At 36.6% G+C, this 21,313-nt stretch overlaps 1 protein-coding gene across 6 annotated transcripts in view; it reads right to left on the minus strand.

Annotated features, from left to right (window-relative positions):
- The window catches only part of LOC102689203 (cytosolic carboxypeptidase 6-like), a 511,816-nt gene that overhangs the window by 143,800 nt on the left and 346,703 nt on the right, over positions 1–21,313 (minus strand). For 2 of the 6 annotated variants that reach the window (XM_015356263.2, XM_015356265.2), the window contains 4 exons: positions 10,400–10,530; positions 6,739–7,105; positions 4,202–4,350; positions 367–580 (listed from right to left, as the gene is read on the minus strand). The exons of 1 other annotated variant lie outside the window; for it this stretch is intronic. In XM_015356263.2, the coding sequence (XP_015211749.2) occupies positions 367–580; positions 4,202–4,350; positions 6,739–7,105; positions 10,400–10,530 (861 nt within the window). Of the gene's footprint in view, positions 1–366; positions 581–4,201; positions 4,351–6,738; positions 7,106–10,399; positions 10,531–15,394; positions 20,394–21,313 lie in introns of those variants that run through there. 3 more of the 6 variants (XM_015356267.2, XM_015356266.2, XM_015356269.2) reach the window with 3 other exon arrangements.

Consider the following 21,313-nt stretch of genomic DNA (forward strand, 5'->3'; position numbering starts at 1 on the left):
TGTGGAGACACTTGTGACAGTATAAATATGCTAGCTTTTCACTATGCTGGGCCTGGTTTTGGGTGTAGGATGGAAAGCTCTAGGGAAATCCAAAAAATGCTGCTATAAGTGATGGACCAGTAGGTGGCACACTTTTCTGTGTACAAGCCATTCTAAACAAGCTCTTTCTAGAATCTTGACTGTGCTTTTAGGATTTTATTCTTCACTGCTTTTGTAACCAAATCTGAAATTTAACAGACTACAAAGCTCTGAAAAACCTTTAGCTCAAGAAGAAATAATACAGTAAAGGCAGAGACTATGACCCACAAAGATATTTCTTATAGATGATGTCCTGTTCTTGTGATTCATTCAGACAAAAGGTCTTACCTCTGACTATTTTGAGTTTGCTTGGAGACAGAGGGGGCTTAGGTAGGGCATCTTTCTTCTTCTTGGTTGCTACTCCAGTGACACTCCTGTTCTTCAGAGTCTCTGTGCCCCATATCATGACAGCTAGATTTTTGGTGAACTTGGAATCTCCTTGTGTGCGTTGTAGCTGGTGCCATTTCTCCTCCTCTACCCAAATACCACCACCCAAGTGTACCTTAATGAGAGAGCAAAGAATCGAGATTAATATATCAATAGGTTCTACTTGCAACTGTACAGAGCTCATCTGGAGGAGGAGTAGAGTTTACATGGTTTAATTTCTGGTCTGGAGGGGACTTCAGCTGGTTTGGCTCTTCACACAGTGAGAATCTAATGATCTTTTAGCTTGGCTATTTAATTAAACTGCAATGTAAGATGAAGCACAATCATTATGTTATGAGTTTATTTTCCTATGCCTTTTACTGATTAATGGTCATTGAGTCTTCACTGGACAACTTCCAATTTAGAGTAAATTATTTCCCCTTAAGATCAGGGTGTGCATTTTATTATTACGTACTGTATGATATTTATATGAAAGTTGCACCTGTTATTATTGCGCACTTCATATCCATTCTGTTGAACACTTTACTTCCGTAGACATATAATTGCTCTACTGGCATAAAAATGGACCAAAACAAAACTAAGGCTAAACTGCAGGTTCAAACTGCACAGCTGTAAAATCTCCTTAAAGGTCTTCACGAATGCATGTGGAAAGAACCCTAGTCTGTAAAGTCAAATCATACAAGTTAATGAATTATTTGATTTCTTGGCAATATGGTTTTCTAAGCATGAGTTTCTGGACACACGCAGTTCCACTCTGAGGTCTTCACAGTGCTGCTAGTCTATGCGTTGGTAATAGTAAGAAAATTATGCTCACATTTCTGATCATGGGTTGAAGGTACATAATCACAGAATCAGGTGTTTATCCAAGTATTATTCTTTTTATTTGGTAGATTACAGTTTGAAAGTGTATTCTGCTGCTGAATCTCTTCTGCCTTCAATTTATCAAGAAACTGGTAAGAAAGTAATTTTAAAAAGATGCTGAGACAAATAGTGTGCTCTTTCAGGGTTGCTCCCAACAGGCTTTTGTGTTCTTGGAAATTCTAAATACAATAGTGATCAGCCATAGGTCCTTTTCTTCATTTTTTCAAGTTAGAAAAATCTAAAACATATAATACAGGAACACCAGACAAAGCAGCTGTAAAAATCTTTTTGATACTTGACTATCAACTGGGAGATTAAATTAACGAACGAAAGTGGACCAAAAATACATTCAATTAACAGCATAGAAATAAGGTAATTCAATATTTACCTTTTTTCATTTACAGATGACTTTGATTCTGCATTTGCAGATGTCATTTCTGTGATAAATCCGTATAATAAAGAAATTTTGAGAAGAGGATTATGGTAACTTAATAACATCGTTATTTAGTATTCACTTCGGTTTGACATTTTAATCTTCAAAACTGAGTTTGGGATTGCAACCGATAAATTAATTCTTTTTATTAAAATTGCCTTTTATATAAAGTCTTTCAAAACAATATCCCAAGGAATGATAAATTTGGCAGTTGTGCAAAAACATTGTAAAGTGCGGTGAGCTTCTTGAAACATGCTTATAAATACATTATATTATAAATATTTCTTCTAATTCTTGGATACATACTAGATCCTAGGTCCTATTTTTTAGAAAGTACACTTAGGGATGCCAAGCAATAAAATACTTTAACATGATGGCAAAGCATACAGCTCAAAATTAAACAAGGCTAATTAAGCAATGAGATTCACTGAAGATGAATGCTTCGCTTAATGGGTGGTTTGAAAAAGCTATAATTGTGACTGTCCTCTTCACTATTAAAAAGATCATGTTAATAAATTCAAGCCTATCAACACCATTCGTGAATGCAATAAGGCTTTTGAGTAGGACTCTTTATTAATACCACTACATTGGTCCTATGAATATCACTACAGTGCACGTGTTTAGCAAGCATGCTTTCATAATTGTTTTTCCACTTGTTACTGATGTTCAAAAATTGTGGTTTTGAAAAAAAGCTTTTTATTGAACAGAATTAAGTAAATTATGCTGACCAACATTTATCAACAGGGTTTATCTACTGTGAAAAACACAGGTTTGTAGCAGGTGCAACCACTTTGACACATGTTTTGAAGGTGCTGTCTTGTGAAAGTGGTTTCACCACAAAAATAGGTTTCCTGATCTAAACAAATTTCCAACTGCTGTTGCAAGACAGACCACAGAGGTATCTACAGCCGGCATTAAGTGCATTTTGAAGTGGATAGAACATCCATTCTCCCATCTAATCTATCTAAGCCACCAATTCTTTCACAGCACCCCAGAGCCTTTCCAAGAAGGCGCGGGGAGAGACTATATTCTGGCTAGGACACATATCGCAGGGCGCACAAGGAAAATTCACAGACACAAATTAACCTCAACTTTGAATTATTTCAAATGTGGAGGAAACCAGAACACTTCAAGAAAAACTCAGACACGGGAAGATAACAAAAACCCATCACAGAAGACGTCCAAGGACGAAAGTGATCCCAGTGCTCCGTGGCTATGACTGAAGCACTAATCACTTTGCCAACAATGTCTGATAAAAAACCCTTTAGAACAACCTGAAGGAGATTTTGTTTTAATATTTTGATTAAAACAAACAAGAAACAAGACAATTCCAACAGTTGAACCACTGTGCTAGAAAGAAGTGGACAAACTGAATTTTCCACTACAGTTATAGCATCAGTAATACAGATAATGAACACCAGTACATAGTTTCTCAATGCTTTCATGTTTTACTAGCTGCAGGTTCTTGCACAAATGTACAGATGAGGTGTTACTGTAACACTGAGTTTTTGTTAAACTTCATGCATCTATCTACACACATCATCTCATGATAAAGTAAAAACCTTGACATATCCCAGCACCTGTTGTTGGATTCCACAACAGCCTGTAGCTTTTAAAACCTGAAAAAGATCTAAAACTGCGATGAAATTGGAGTCTTATCCATTTCCCTTTGAGACAGCTTCCTCATCAGTGTCTTGAAATCATTTCAAAGAGAAGACTTATCTCTCCAGGCCAATAATTAAAGGGAGGAGCAGTATCATCCTCAGCCGCAGTCTCCGTGCTTCACTAATGCATCTAACATTTTACCTACAGCTATTGCCTGCGACAATACCACGCCAGGGAATGCAATAAATAAAAGAGGGTTTAGCACTAATTGTCAAAAGAGAAGGTAGATGCATTTCCTCAGATGCAGACGCCTTACATGACTCAAAGGTAAATTAAAGCGATGGCATTCCTGTGACAAAAACCTTTGATCGTCTGCTGGTCGACCTATTTGCATTTTCACCTTCTTGCTAAGGTACTTTAGGATTGAGGCTAGCCACCTTTACTCCAAGCTCTGGTCTGCACAAAAGTTTGAGGGATTTTTTTAGAGCTACCATCAATTCATATACTATGGTAGAAATAATTAGTACAGAGGAACGTGAGAGAGATGTAATTTGCTTTTGTTCTTCACGGTTGAACTGAGAGAACACTTTCCATTTGTAACGAATTCCCCCAAGCGGCGAGAATGGGAATACAGTGTGCCTCTCCACAGATCTAACTAGACTGAGTGAAATCAACGCTGCAGAAGAGAAAGTCGTGAGATTTCTAACATACTGCTTATTGCATTAAACAATTATCAATGTAATCCATTGCCAATGACCAAGAAGGTCAGAAGAGACATCATTAAGCAGGGAAAGAAGCAGTAAATGTGAGTTAAATATGAGGACAGGCTGAACGTACCTTCCCGTCATTGAAAGTGTATACTGTTCTGGGAGAGGGTGAATGGCTAGAGCTGGTGTTTGCTTCTTCTCGGCAGACTTCTTGTGGCTCAATAATGGGCTCCACCACTTCTGTCTTGATTGTCTGAGTGCCATTGTCATGCATAGGCTCTGTAATAAGAACAGATTGAGTACTGTTAAAGCAAGACACTTATGGAGAACCAAAAAGTTTCTTTTTAAGTATAAATGCTAAAAGATCTGTTTTATTTCATATGCTAGCTTTCTTCATGTGAAATAGCCGTCTCCTTCAAGCTAGTAAATACATAGTACAAGGGAATATTCATCATGAAAACGTTCAAGAGTGCGCCTATTTCAGATAAAACATTTTATTTACAACATGGTTCTGAAGAGGATCTGAGGTTAAACATTTCAAAGAAGTTACAGAGTGCATTATCAAGTAGCATTTTATGATAGTTAAATAAAACCTTTCTTAGACAAATATAGTGTATTTAGCAAAATACCCTTCAACCAATACTTATATAGCAGAAGAAATATTCTAAATTTATTTTGTTGGTGCTTTCATCTGGGTTATTTATACAGCTGAGCCTATCACTTAAGAATATTACTTTGCTCAACTGTATAATAGCAGTACCCTGTCTGGGAATTGACACCTTCAAGTTAGAGTAATAATACAGTAATACTGTAGATCTTCTCTAGTCCTTCAAATTAACAACAGTATTACTCTGAGAAAAGTTAAAATACAGAAAACAATGTTGTTGTTTTTTTATTATTTCTGTAGGTGTTAACAAGCTTTCGAAAACCTGTAAAAGTCTGTCCTATAGCTGAGAAAGATGCTCTCATATTGCCTTAGATCAGGATTATAAAACTATTAATTATATGTAGCAGAACTTACAGAAATATTGTCTTTGTAATAACTGACAAATTCCAATTTTGGCATAATAATCCTAATATTATTTGTGAATAAAAACTCATGCATAAATATGCTCATGCAATGTGGTTGAAAGAAGAATTTATCTCATGTTGCAGGACAAATACATTCCTTCATTTATTTACAGAAAGGTTATTCTGGTAAAATAATTATCATTACAAAATTCCATTGAAAAAAATCAAGTAATCTAAATCTCATAGTATACGAAAAAGCTGACCTCAAAACAACTTGAAAAAAAAACTTGTTTTAATGCAACTTTTTCAATCTGGTTGCTTTATCGGTCAGATCTTTGAAGACAAGTTTCATGGCTTGAATATACTATACTTATGAGGCAACAAGAAAAGGTTTATTCCATGCTGAAAAGAGAAGAAAAGAAACACAACATTTCGACTGTGGAGCCTTCTTCTTTCACTATATGTATACTATATTTACTATATAAAAGTATGATATCAGAAGGGTTAACAAATGAAACTCACTATTAATTGGACATTTTTAATTAATAGGTCTGCACAACCTTTACTAGTAATGGGATTGACATGAAAGTTACACATTATATAGGAATACAAAGAACCATCAAAACATTAAAACCTGCTCCCTACTCACACACTTTACTGTACAACCATCAGGTTACACTCAGAGGAAAGCTGAATCAGAAGTGACACTTTTAAGACCTAATAAATGGTTTCATTTGAGACATTCAGTTACATCAGCCTCATCCTCCACACATGAACCCAAATGGGAAAAAATATTTCTAAGAACTCTTTATTTAGAGAGCCTCTTTAGTGACTCAAGCTGGACCAGGAGGACCAGGAGCAAAGATTCCATTATGACTTGCGCCAGTAGGTTCTTTTTAGTCCAGTAAGCTGGATTGTTGGCCGGCTGTGCTAAGCTCCCATGCAGCTGATGAGTTTTAATATTGGTCAATGCATTCCTGACCTGACACAACCCCAGGCTTCTAATCTCGTGCCTCTATATTGCAGGAGCCTAGATTTTGCTTCAAGGTGATGGTTGGTTAATGCTCCTGTTATCTAAAAGAATAGGCGCACTGTATGCTTCTCTCGGGGTTAGAATTCACTCAACACAGGAGTTTTTATGTCAATTTGATGCTTCTAATACATGCAGTTATGAATGTACAAAAAAAGATTGTTGCTATTCTGTTTATCTCTGGTTTAGTACATTTCTTGTATGTCAATAGATCGTAAGCTGGAAAAAAATACTGCAACTAAATACTAAATCTTTTCTATTGTTTTGAAATGTTTTGTTTAGATTCATGTGGGGAAACAAGATTTCAATTTTTGGCAGGGGTATGAATTATTATATTCAGGTCTCATACTCATCCAAGCTTAAGTCGTCCAAAAAAGCACACTGATGCTGGTAACCCTGCTGTATTCAGTGAGCACCAGCTGTATCGTTTAGAGCCCTGGAATCAGTGGGTTCAAGCACCCTCATCTTCATCACTGCAGTAGACACAGCTGTATAAATGGGTAACCTAGCAATAGACCAAGAGGAACCGTGTACTACCAGGCTCTAGGCTCAAATTCATCTTGAGCAGAAAATTCAGCACGTGGATGATCTCAACAGGATTGTCTCTCTAACTGGTTGGTGCTTACCACTTCCCAGCCTCATGAGCAAAACGTCCTGCAGCCTCCTGTTGAAGTCTCTGAGCTCCTTGACCTCGGTCAGCAGGCTCCCATACTCCTTCAGCTTCTTGGCCTGCTGTACCAGCTGCCTGCGCGTGCGCTCCAGTTCCTGCTGGAGGCGCCGCATCTCTTCCTCCTGTTGCCGGTAGCTGTGCACCAGCTCTTCATACAGCACCCGTGGCACCACAGCCTCCTCGGCCCCCGAGTCCTCCACAAGGCTGTCTTCATAGTCTTCCTCGCCTTCCATGCAGGAGCTGACTGCATTCCGCTCCAGTCGGGCCACTACCGCTGCCAGGCTCTTGGAGGAACTGGAATTGGAGCGCCCATGCTCTTGTGCCTGGAGCCCCAGGATGAAAAAAAGGCAAAACAAATCTCAGTCCAAGCAAGGTCACATTGGTGACTGCAACGGTTAAGGAAGAAGGGAAATTATCATCTTCAAAGACCACTGTCAAGTGTCAGAAGAAAGCTTCTTATTTTATTTGAATACATGCTGCATGGTGGCCAGCAATGATAAGTAGGGACTCTCCAACAATCTTTTAACACTACATGTTTCTTACATGCATACATATTGAGAAATGCTATTTTCTTTGGCATGGTTTAACATGAATTATTTTTAAGCTTTTACAGTTTATTGCCTACATTCAAGTGACCATCAAAACCACTGCAAATGCTGGAATCAATTTTAGATAGACAGATACTTTATTGATCCCTTGAGGGAAATTGCAGACATTTTTTGGCCACAGGAAAAAAATAATTAAAAATACGTCTCTTAAGGTAATATCTTTACAACTTCTATTGCAAAGATTTAGCTTCAAAGCTAGTTGATTGACAGTTCTGGGGACTGTGATGTTACAGTGCAGCTGTCCAGAGTGCTGAACTCTTGCTATTTACATGAATTATATTTCAGTTATGGACTATGGCACTGTTATAAACACACGTACAGAAGCAAACACATGATTTTACCAATTGAATCCTTAACCAAATAGCTAAAGGAACAAAATGATGCTGGATGTTCAGCTGTCCCATTAAGTCCATAGGATGGATTAAATTAATAAAATCATATAGTACAATACTTGATCTTACTTTCAGCCTGCTCATGAAATTATACAAAATTATACAGAACAGTAGATACTTCACTTGCGGGTAGTTCATACTATCTGAAAAATGTCATAATTCATCAACAGCAAAAATTCCTTTTAATTTCCTCCATGTTGCATTAACATGTACTCCGCATTAAACTACGTTATATACAGTAGAAAACTGTAAAGGCTCGGATTCAGCATCTGGGAGACAGTGGGCACAAGGCAGGATGCACCCTGGACGGGAAGTCAGTCCATTAGGACTCACACACATGCACTCATGCACATGTACAAGGGCAGATGTAGAGATCCCAGTTAATGTAGGAGGAATCTGGAGCACCAGGCCAAAACCCACACTGGCACAGGAAGAATATGCACACTCCTCTGAGAAAGTTCCCCAGGCAAGAAATAAAGGAATCAAAGTAGTGCTGACCTCCATACCACCAGGCCAGCCAGAAACTCCAGAAAACTGAAAAACTCCGGCTTTGAAGACATATCTGGTTACAAATGCTGCCGTGACATCTTTAAACTAAGTTCAGAAATGGTTTTAAAAACTGAATCTTCAATTAACCTCACTAAATTAATAACAAAATGTTTTTATAAAAAGGGTGATTTCACTTTTTAAAGTGTTTAAAACCTCAAGAACTTATTTGTATTATATGCACAGTTACCAAAATACACAAATGTATCACATTTACACTGTTGAAAATTCCCTTTTCTCCTCTGTGTGTGGGTTGAGCCACTCTGCTAACTAATTTCTCCTGCAATAAAATACACTCATATAGATATTGCCCAGTAAGACGAAGTAAAATCCTCACTACCTACAAGAATAATACCAAATTAAGATAAGGATTTTTTTCAAAATGTTTCAGTCTACTGCTATTTGATATTTATGCAGTATCACAGTTTCTTATTCCTCCTTATGTCAAGGAGTTATTTTCATACTTGTCGCTTAATACCCACCGGTGTGAGTGCTATTTCAGTCATCAACTTAAAATTCAGCATTTAACGCCACACCGTGAATTGCTGAGAATAACAAATATAAAACTGGACACTGTACAAACATTTGAAATCAAAGATGGTTCGAAGTTCAACCTCCTCCAAAAGCAATAACAACATTATTTCGGAGTCAGCACCAACAAATCACAGACTATCACAATGTACTAATTTTAAGATATTTTTAGAATATTGGAATAGAATATTCGAAACAAATCCCCACATAAATAAAATATTAAAATAAACATTAAACATAACAATGAAAAGAACTACAACTGGTTATTTCACTGTTTGAAAAATGCATTTTGGAAGCGAATAAAAAGTTCTCTGCATATGTTTTGTGGAAACCTAGGCACAGAGGTTCAATGTTGAATGTAGTTTACAACAACATACCCCTCCTGCTTCTAAGAACAAAGCAAGCTGAGTTAGATGGGCCTGGGATGCTTTGGCCAAACCAGATCTGTTGTAATTTAATCAGATCCAGAAAACAGAACTGCTGTTCTCGTACTCTTGTTGCCCACAGTTGACAGGAACTCAGACTAATGCTTCCGATACCAGAAACCTACATTTGTTACTGTGCTACAAGCACTTAATCCATCAGGTCCTCATTGTTTCAGCTGGATAACACAGAAATCCGCATGGCAGATACACTAGTGTTATGTTATGCTATTATATTACCTTAATTATACTGGCTGGAGATCTCAAGAAGTGCTATACGGGCCGTGGTTCTCTCACTTGTTAAACACGCAATGCTGTCTGTGTGAAGGTAGATTAACCTCAGCATACCAAATGAATTTCACAGAAAAATGTAGATTTTTTTATCTTGATTTTAGTCGCCAGTAAAATTTTGATGGGTTGGATCATTAAGAAAAAGGCATCATAACCAAGGTTGCAGAGCTAAGGAGAAATTTGCTCAAGAGTTGCTACAGACTCCATAGGGATCTCATATCTGACACACTGAATTTTCTAAATTAAATAAAAAATTGTTTGCATGCTGGGTTTGAGGCATTTTGATTACCCAAGCTCCTGTGTAATTAACACATTTAATGGCAGTTACAGTCCTCCGTCACATGTAACTCATAACATATCAGAAAAAGAATTATCAAACATTCATTAATCAGACAATGTCTGTAAGCAGAAGAAAAAACAACCTTCACACTAAAACATGAAAGCATGTTATTTGACAGCAAAACCTTTTCATTGTATTTTCCACTCAATAAAAATAGTTATTGAAGAAAAAAAAATATCTACCCTACATTTAACATTATCCTTAGTAGATGGTTCTGTATTCAGTAGCTATTTTTTTCCACTTTCCATAATGTTATCTGCTTCAATGCTCCTGAAAATAATATTTTACTTTAAATACTTTCAATATTTAGAGGGATGTTACCTGCTTTTAAACACTTTCTTATAAATTTGCAAATCCTTTTATAACAATTCTTATCTTGCACTTTCAAACAATTACCTAGCAGTAAGAAGTCCATAAATTAAATACAGTAAAAACTCCTTGCTCACTTAACCTCTTTTTCAGCATAAGATGACACAAGAAAAAGTACCTTTTTGTGTTTGAGGGGGAGGAGTTCCTCTCCAAAGTGATTCTCCACTGAATTATCTAGAGCATTTGTGGACAGTTTGGGAATTTTCATCTTTTTCTGCATAATACTGTGTTCAAACTCTTCTATGTTTTCTGAAATAAATCAAAAAGAAAATTAGTATTGATTCAAAAGCAGAAGAGGTATTTAGACTTAAAAGAAACTTTATCATGGGCATATCAGAAAAAGAAGAGGCCAGCTGTGTCCCATTACCTCACATAATACAGTTATTATGAAACCCAAATTATTATTATGCAATATCTCACATTAATGTCCTTTTTTGTTCAGTAAATTTTGATAATATTCTGCAAAACTAAAAATCACCGTACTACTATTTTAACCTAATTCCTCTTTCCTTTTTAAACCTAACATTACATTTTAGGTCAATTCCAGAGTTGGGTACTAAAAAACTGACATCTAAATTCAGCTTCTACTGGGGCACTTCCTGAAATGAGTGCAGTCATTGAAATGTAATAATAATAATAATAATAATAATAATAATAATGATGATGATGATGATACTAGTACTAGCTAGCAATCAATGCAGATAAGTATGGTTTTCACTGAGTGCTTTGGCAGTCACTTGCCTGTCCATTCTCCAAAGAGCAAAGGCGTTTAAGGTTTTTTAGAACATCACACTTCAAAACATCAGTAAAATAACAGTTTAATACACTTAGTTTAATGGTTTTTTTAATACTTGAAGAATAACACATCTGTGATCATTTTTAAAACCTTTTATAACAATACACACAGCACGGTATTTGTTTAGTCCGAATCTGCCCACTTGTCTGTGGTCACTTCGTGAACAGCTCTAAGATAATACATTTCTGAGATACTTCAGCTTCTGCCCAGAGTAGCTGGGCATTTTGCCATCTTTGTGCATCTGCCCATACCACAATTACTGGGACAAGCTTCCTTTTTTAGTTAATGGACTAAAATCACATTGTATGTAGAAAACAAGTGTAATTGTCCAAAGCTATATAATGACAGTCTATAACATGAGAGTCAGTGCATAAGTTGCTAGTGATAGTTTCGGCCATTACGGCCAACAGAAATGTAAAAATGGAACCCACACCAGGAGGGCCAAAAATGCATCTGGCAGACCTTGTTAAGACAGTAGCCCTTTTTCCCCTCTTAAAACCAAGTATCTGATGTCTGCATATGTGTTCAGGCACTTTTATAACTTTATGGAAGGACAGCTACCTAGATGCCAAAGATTACACATTTAAAAACCCAGAGATACATAAACAAAGTCAGATTTCATTAACAGTGTGGCATGGGATATGTTTGCTTCCAATGAAGTGCCAAGAAAAGGTCTGGGAAAACCCTTGGTTGGTCACTATGTACGTATATTTTAGATCGAAAATTTAACTATATTGTCATGGAAGTCTTAATCAAAATTACATATATATATATAACATAACAAACAGACAAAAGATAGAGTTGGACTATTTAAGTAGCAACAGTTAATAGCCTTGTGCAAATATGTTTCTGAACCATTAAATTCAATAACTGGTTGCACCTCATTGAGCAATGACTTCAACCTGACGTTTACTGTAATTGTTTACAATAAGGTCATATTTTATGAGTTCTTGTCCATTTTTCCTTAGAGAACTCCTTCTCTAAGAAAGCAGGTTACATTTGAGGGGTTCCCTGCATGAATAGCTAATTTCAGGACCTGTCATGGCACTCTATGTGGTCTGAGGACCAGAATTTGACTTGGATAACCCAAAATGCTACATTTCTTATATTTCAGCAATTATGTTGTAGATCTACTTTGTATGTTTACAATCTCTGTATTGGCCCACTTTCAACTCAGCTGACTAATGGAAAGCCTGACAGTCTCCTCCAGAATTTGCTGATACAAAGCAAATTCCAGTTCTGTCAATGATAGCAAGTCGACAGGTGCTAAGGCAGCCAAGCATCCTTCATTGATGATATTTCCGCCATTTTGCGTGACAGTCAGATAAGGTTCTTCTCTTGGAAGGCAATGTTCAGTTTTTAATCACACAAAACATCTCATTGTGGTCAAACAGCTCAATCTCTGACTTGTCTATCTAGATAACATCCTTCCAGTACATCAGTAGATCATCCAGGTGCTCTTTGGTGATCCCGAGACAGGTAGCAGTGTCCTTTTCTCATGGTTACAGCAAAAACACTGACATTTGCTGCATTGAGAGAGGGCAGCAGATCCTTGGATGATACTCTGGGTTTTTTTTTTTGTGAGTTTCTGGATGATTTTCCTGGTTGCTCTTGGGAAGGTCTTGGCGGGACAACCGATCCTGGGTAGTGTCACTGTAAGTTTGAATATTTTCATTTGTTGACTATGAGATAGAAAGAGACTCACATGTTTAGAAATGGCTTTGTAACACTCTCTAGACTGATAAGCAGGAGCTACTCTTTTAAGTCCAATGAAATCTCTTTGATCTTAGCACAACACATTTCCTCTAACCTCTATGATGGACACCAGACTCACAAATTTGAATACTGTTTGTGTCACTTTAAAAAAACAGATTCTAAACATGCCGAAACACACAGAACTATACATATACAGAAACAGGTGAAAAAGCATGGAAATCCTATAAACAGATCATCCCCTGATGCTGTCTGCCTGCTGTCTCCTTTCCCTAGACTTCAGAAAAAAGAAAATCCAATGCAACATTGCCCACGTCCCTATTGAAGCAGACAGGAGCTCTACAATCATTAGAGTAAAACTCATGCTGGATAAAGAATGCCTTCAGAATCTCATGACTACTATGGCTATAAAGACATCGAGATCTTTTTTGTCCAAACTCCTTGGAACACCAGATGCAGAAGCTTTTTTACAGGGCAACGCTCAAAGCAAAAATATGAAAAATACTAAGTTGAACATTTTTTTCCATGCTGAAAAGAGAAGAAAGGAAACACAACGTTTCGGCTATGGAGCCTTCTTCGGGTGTGAGCTCCACAGCCGAAATGTTGCGCGTCCTTTCTTCTCTTTTCAGCATGGAATAAACCTTTAACTTGTACCTTTGCAGCCTACGCATGCTGATGCAGCTACCTACTTGAACTATGAAAAATACTTGCTTATTGCCAATTAGGAATTGTGATCTCTGAGCCGTACATTGTGCTGGTGGTATAACTGCGCTGTGATTAAGAGGGATGGCTGCGCTCGACTCTTATAATGTTTACTACCAGGACAACCTTTCACCCATTTTCAACCATCTGCAGTAGGTGCTGGTTACACTTTTGCTTAACTGGATGTCATCACTGTCCTGACCATCATCAGTCCTGACCATGCTGGGCCAGGGAATCATTATCACGGAAGGTCAGAGGCCCTAATGATCTCAACACTACTATGTCTATATATGTTGCACCCTAAGAAATTCCCTTGGAATTATGCCACAGCTGGCTACTGCCTTGACAGAAGAGTAGACCCTCTAAAAAATAACAGACTGCTTGATGGAGAAGGATTCTTCATAGTTGCCCTGTTCCACCATAAATTGGAGTGACCTCATAATTGCACTGTACTAATGAGTGTACTGGTGGACTGCAACAAAATAAATATGCTCATTTGTGCAATAATGGGAGCTCACTGTAATTATTTGTAGGTACACTGTCCTGCTGGCACGCTTGGTTGGTCAGTGTTGTTGACCATGTTTCAGTGCCAATTAAAATATAGTACAGTGGCTTACTATTTCCTTATACTCAGGAATGTGTAGTGCGAATACGTCATGCATTCACACATAAAAAATAAAAACTGAATCTCAGTCTGAACTAAAAGGCCAGAAGCAAACATCCGCTCCTCTCACTTGAAGTGAAACGTCACCCAGCAGCCCCTACATCCCTCTCCTCTTATTAACACAAGTTTTCTTGAGTAAGCTCCAAGTTTGTTGTTCCTAAAATCCGAAGCACAAAAAACATGTATTCTTGTTGCAGTTCGGTTCGACTTTTGCAAATGTAAATGGCAAATTTGAAATTACATTCCATGTCACAAACTTGAGTTAACATCCACTGATATTCAAGACAAAATAATGTTTTTTTAAAGATTTGTTTAAGTATGGAAACGCAGATGTAAAATACATCTATTTAAACAGAAACCATCCACCTCTAAACAAAATGTTATGCAAATACCTTATAGGGTTGAATTGAGGATACGGGATTACAAAACTCGTGGTTTTGCTGCCTTAGTTGTGCTGTAGCATGACTACGGTAACACCAGTAGTACGACAACTCTGTAAACAAATCGACGTCATATTTCTGTCAAGTTTAACTAAATCCGATCTGAAAATACACAAAGGCACAATGTAATGGTAATTTTGCTGTAGGACACCAGGAAAGTTGGAGACAGTTGCTGAATAGCAAGCTTCACATGTTTAGGCCTGTACACTGAAGAAATCGGAAAACAGTCTTTTGATATTAAAAAACACGAATTTCTGAAGCAGAGGAAGAGCGTTATACTTAAAAAGTAAGAAAGTAGCGACAGTTTTAAGCAATTTCTAGAACTTAGAACGATTAGCTGCTTAAAGAACCTCTTAACTGGAGCTAAATCTGAGACAACCTATGCATGTATTTGAATAAACAACATATAAATCGTAAGATTTCATAACGCTCTTTCATTTCTCTCTGTCACATCTTATAATCACTTAATGCTCCTTTTGGATTGTCTTCAGTTTTTAAGGTAGGCCCACAGTCTTATTCTTCAGCTCTTACTTAATCGCAGTTCTGACCTTTAATTAATTAATTTCTCAAGTAGCCTACAGATATTTCCGAATTCCTTAAAAACTGTATTTCAGGTAATGATCACTTGGACAACGTTTTTCATTGATGAAAATCTGTTCAATTCCAATACTTTTGTAACACAAGCCACCGCCACGCTTTTCTTTCCGATATGCCCATAATAAACCAATTAAAAACATTAGAAGTAGAAAACGAGTGAAAGGTAATGCATGAGAAAGAGAAGAAGTTAAAACGACTTACCTGCAAGTGCCAGTATCTGTGCTTTGCCAGGCTGGCCTGTACCATTCCCTTCTGTTCTGTGCACCAAATACACCTTCTGATTATCAAAATCTGTCTTGTGCAGAGGTCTAAAATCTTTTACACTGGAAACCGGCAAAGCGTAGCACACATCGTCTTCCAGAAACCTCACAAAAGCATACATTATTTCTTCTTTGGTCCTGCACTTTAGATATGGTTAACAGTTTTCCCTCTATATAAGTATAAAAAATATATATAAACACACACAAAGGGGGAAGGGGAAAGGCCTCGGCGCTCAGCTACTCCGGCCTGGTCTCCCCTCACTTCAGGAAATGAGAAGCTTTTTTTTCTCCAGACGCCACCAGGCTCGAATAATCAACGCACGAAAAGCAAAGCAAACCGGTGAAGAGTGAAGTACAGAAAGTTTAATATTTTGCATGAAAAACTTTTTTTAAGAAATTGTTTTTTTTCAAGAAAGTAATTTTATAAATATTCTTATTCCCATGAAATCGCTTAGTTTTGTTTGTTATCGATACATTTCGTGTAATGAAACGGTATTTTATGTAATTGACAGCAATGTTAAAGGGAAATCATACTTCATAGTTTTAAGTAAAAGACGCGATTAAATGGTTTGTGATATTATTATTTCTAAAGCTAAGATGGACTTCTCAGATCCACAGGTTTGTATTATAGTGCAGAAAATATGTTCGCGTTTTTATTTTTCACAAATTAAATTGTACAAAAATACGACTTCCTAACGTGCTGTTTTGACCTTAATTCAGAAATAGCCATGGGCAAACGTCTCTCTGTGTATTTCTCAGCCTCGGTGAAAAACAAAACCAGTTTAAACCAGTTCTAACAAACGTTCCCAGCAAGCTTAGCTTTCTGCTTACTGGCAAGACAAAGACGTCTAAACCAGTCCGTCAAGTTTGATGCTTGCTGCTGGTGGTCTCATACCACCTGCAACGTCATTGCAAGATGTAATAAAGTTAACGTCACCAAATTGTGTTAACAATGAATTAAAGCTTTTGTTTTTTTTTTTTGTTTTAAGTTTACTTGAGATTTACATATTTGTTTGCAAGAGAAACCTGGAATTTGCAAAAGAAAGCAGATTTATATATTGGTAAAGAGCATTATGTTATGTTGGCCAGATAAACCATTTCTTGATTTAACATTATGACACACCCCTGTTCATTCAAAAGAATATCATATGACCTCTCATCTACATTATGGACAAGATCTATTTTTTAGCATTCCATCTGAAACCTATGCCTTGCTGAGGCATGAGTTTAGATTTTGTAGTCCAGATGGAAGAGTGTATCCTACTGGACCACAAAAAACAATCCAGCTGTTACCTGAAGGTTTTCAAATAAAGCATTCAATTTTTCCACACAGTCTTGTGTATTGCTTAAGTTATGACAAGATCAAGCATCGGGGTAGTCTAGTTGATGGCAAAATGTCCACATAGACACTTTTTCAGGTATGGTATAATGGGAAACATTCTATTTTAGGACACTGTCTAGGTGGTGTTTGAAGCAAAACATAAAACGAATAAACACCATTCCCAATTCTTGAATGCATTTTAATATTGAGGTGTTGACACATTTTGTATTGTGTTTAAGATAAAACTGAATTGCCTTAAATTTACCATGTAAGTCAAAAGTTCCAGAATTATGAAATTATCTGAAGACAACTCCAGTCATATTTCCAAACTTTAGATGAAAATAAGGAGAGAACAGGTGTAGAATCAGAATCTTAAGGCTTGCAAACTTGTCCTTACTTGTTTGCCTTTCTGTTCCAAACACACAATCTGTGAAGAATTTCCAAAAAGGTAGACAGTATTGAACGCAGTGAAGTACATACAGTACCTGTTTTTGCTTAGGTACAAGTACCTAGGCAAAATTCACTATGATGTGATGAGAAACCCTAGCAGACAATGTCACCAAAACATTGATCATTACATCATAACTTTTATAGATGACCAGATTCAATTTATTTGTCTGATGCTTTTATCCAAAACAACTTAATTTTGCACAAATTTATATAAGCTGTTCCTTACTGGAACAATTTGGGTGAAGTAGAGCTACTGCCAAACTTACACTACTGCTCCAAACTGCTGTCCACATTGTAAACAGGAAGGATTGCATTGGGTATGGTAACTCACGTTTTGTTTTATTTAGCATGTTGCTGCTGCAGAGAGCCAATAACTTGTAGACACGGAAACACAGGTCTAAAGCTGTGTTCTGCCTGAAAGAAAACTGACATCTGATTTAATTCAAACAATAAAATAAATGTCAAGCAGCAAACCATTTGAAAAAAAAAAGTTATCTAGTCAACAATACACACTGCTTTTTTGTGCATTTACATTCACATCACCAAGTTATTAAAACACGACCAAAAGTATTGTATTTTAAAATGTAGGTTTCCCCTGCCATTTCAGACATTTTTGTCTTAAAATGGTTTAAGTAAAAGGTTTATTCCATGCTGAAAAGACAAGAAAGAAATCACAACGTTTAGGCTGTGGAGCTCTCTTTGGGTGTCTCCACAGCCAAAACGTCGTGTTTCTCTTCTTCTCTTTTCAGCGTGGAATAAACCTATTACTTGTTCCTTTGCAGAATATGCATGCTGACACATGTACCCACCTAAAAATGGTATAGATTGTCTGGTGATTAGCCATTTTTAGATTTCTAAATGAAAGTGAACTTTTTATTAGTTCTAAAAAACCTTGCATATTAACAGTTAATGTCACACATAAGTAAACTACAACTGGAAATTACAAGTCATTTTAAGTAAAAAAAACTGTAAAAATATACATAGTGTATGACTCCTTTTGACTTATTTTTCATTTTATTAATTCTGAAATAAGGCCTCTGCTTCCCTGCACGATGAAGCCAGAGAAATTTCTACAGTAATATACTGTATATTTATCATGAGTTACAGAAAACAAAACAGGTAGACAGTAAGAAAGAATTTTCTTTGATGTAGTATTACATAAATAGTTTCCTCAAACTTGAATCTGTATCCCATTGACTGTGTGATGTAACAGCAGATTGAAAATGATCTTATGATGCAGACTCTAAATGTGCCATATCTTACCCTCACAAATAAGATCATTTGTCTCCTGAAACTATAAATTGGCTATTGACACTGTCCAGTGGAACACCTGCAACTGTTTCTTCATTGGCAGGTGTGACTCTTAGTTTCCCACCTGATTACCTTCCTTTTAATGTTAATTTTCATCGAGATTTTAATTGACCCATTTCCCACTTTCAGTTAAAAGTATTTATCCAATTTAAAGATGATTTATTAATTGTAATGATTTTAAACATTGTACTTGTGATAACAGTTGACCACATACACCGTCATTCAGTTGAAAAAATATATTGTTGAATGTCCTATTTAATTGCTGGTGAAAATAAACCTGAAACCATAACAAATGCACCTGTAGGCTACTGTACATCGTCAAACTGCAGGACTGATATGCAAATTAAATATACTGGGATTAATGATCAGCATCACCTGCAAACTTGAGGTGGCAAAATATTGATGAGTCAAAACATTGCTGTGCATGTGATGTTAAAAAATGGCTTAATATTGCGATTAGCAAAGTATAAGTGTTTATACCTGTAAAAGAGAACTGGCATAAGTTTAAAGGTATCCCATGGACTGAAATAACTGAAAATAAAGACTGTTAGCCAACCACAGCACACATGTAAACCATATTTTTGTGATGCTTCAGTGAGTCAAGTGTTTAATCATGCCCTATTAAAATTCTTTCTTCATTCTTTGATTTCCTGTCTCCTGTTGACATACAGTAGCTGTACGTTTTATATTGACAATGTTATCCTTCAAATTCTTATTTATTTTTATGAAACATTAATTCAATGCAAATTACTTAGCAATTAAAAACCCAAAGTCCTTCAAGTTAAGAGTCTAGAGCCCTAACCCTACTCCACACGTCTGTTGTCATCTAAGTTTTTGCAGTGATTTTAAAAAGATGAACGATTTATCATTATCAGCAGCAGTTGCGAACAGTACTCCCAAAGAGGTTTTGTAGTTCTCCTTTAAAATATAAATTTCCAATGTTGTGAATTTGTTCAATTAAGCAATAAAGAGTAAATCACACAAATTCCTGAGCTGTACCTATCATGCTCTAGATCTAGCGATTGATCACACAATTGCAGAAATGTGTGCTAAATTTAATCTGCTAAATAGGTGAAAACCTAAATTTACTATTAGTTTCTCTTAATGGTTAATTTCTAAAGATAGAGGGCAGATGGCCTGACATAACATAGTTCTTTACAAAAGCCCTCGTATAAAGATATTTCTGGGAAGACAGAAAGAATCCATGGAAGAGGAGGTGTTTTTAGAGTTGTAGGTGGCCTGTGAGAAATAAAGTATTGATTACAGAAATGGTCTAGTTTACCGTGGTTAATTAAGTTCTTGGTAAATCACTAAGAGTCAGCAACAATCCAGGAAACAGGATAAAAAGACAGGTAGGCAGAGAGAAGGAAAAAGAGGAGGCAGGAGACAGAGGAGAGGACACAGAAGAACGGTGTCAGGTGGGCCCTTGTTCGGATCAGTCTTTAAGACCAGATTCGAGGTAAGTATTTGTACCTTGTTGAGAGAGCTTGCTCTTCTGTTATCAGTTAGGAAACTGATTTCCTTTGTAGGTTAAAAAGGTCTCTCTCTCAATGCATTTTTTTAGAATAGAGATATAGGTTTCCCATTCACTTTTAACTCTAGGTTGTAATCTGTTTTGTTTAAGAAGGCAGGTTTATCTCTCTTTTTTTCCTGTTAGGCATAGTATAGGATATTTTATATATTTAAATATATATATATACTCGATGGTTTTCTGGTTGGTCAGGACATAGGCCTTTGAGATGCCTCGTTTGTATGTTGCATGTGTGTTGCTAGTTTATGTAGAGTCACTATTAAGAAATATTTGTTTATTTTGTTATTTGAAATATTAAGATATTAATATTAAGAGATATTTGTTTATTTTTGTTATTTGTCTCAATTTGCCTATTATTTATCATCCCCTGGCTGTGCCAAAGCTGTGCCAGACAACAAAGTTCTCAAGTGCTTCTAATTATACCAACTGCTCGGGAATATTCTTGGCTTAATCTTTACAATTTGGGGGGTATTATTATTTATTTTAAGTTGATTAATCTCCTCAGTATTGTATGTAATTTTATATATTCTTAACCCCCTAATTATAACAATGTAAACCTGCTTAAAAATATGTTTAGTTAAATACTTTGTTTTCTCCTTTTTGAATGGGAGCCAATTTCAGAAGGTACAGTATGTGGAGAATGTCTAAAGCAATAACTAGCATGGAAAAATGTATAGTGGAAACACCATGTAAGAATAACACAAGAATCGGCAGAATGTCCATTCATCCACTTTTTTAACTGCTTAATTCATTATCGGGTCGTGGGAGAGCTGCAGCCCTTCCCAGCAAGCAATGGGCTCAAGGCATGATACACCCTTGACTGAATGCCAGTCTATCGCTGGTAACACACAGACATTAACACATGTACAGTCACACCAGGGCCAATTTTCCCAAAAGCCATATAACCAACAAGTACTGTATGTCTATGGACTGTGGGATGAAACCGGAGCACCCGGAAGAAACCCACATGAGGACAGAGAGAACATACAAACTCCATGCAGAAATGGCACTCGGGGCCTTAGCTTCGTAAGGCAGCAATGTTAACCACTGTGCCACTGTGACACCCAGTAGAATATGTATACAAAAATTCAATAACTGAAATTTGTACTGCTTTAAGACAAGAGTCTTCTTTCATCTGTTGCTGATTGCTTAGTTGTTTAGAAAACAATCCTGTATGTTAATGAATATATTGATTATACAACAATATATATAGTATATAAATACTGTAAAAGAAAGAATGTACAGTA

Source organism: Lepisosteus oculatus, chromosome 9 (genome assembly GCF_040954835.1).
Source record: "Lepisosteus oculatus isolate fLepOcu1 chromosome 9, fLepOcu1.hap2, whole genome shotgun sequence".
Taxonomy (NCBI): Eukaryota; Metazoa; Chordata; class Actinopteri; order Semionotiformes; family Lepisosteidae; genus Lepisosteus; species Lepisosteus oculatus.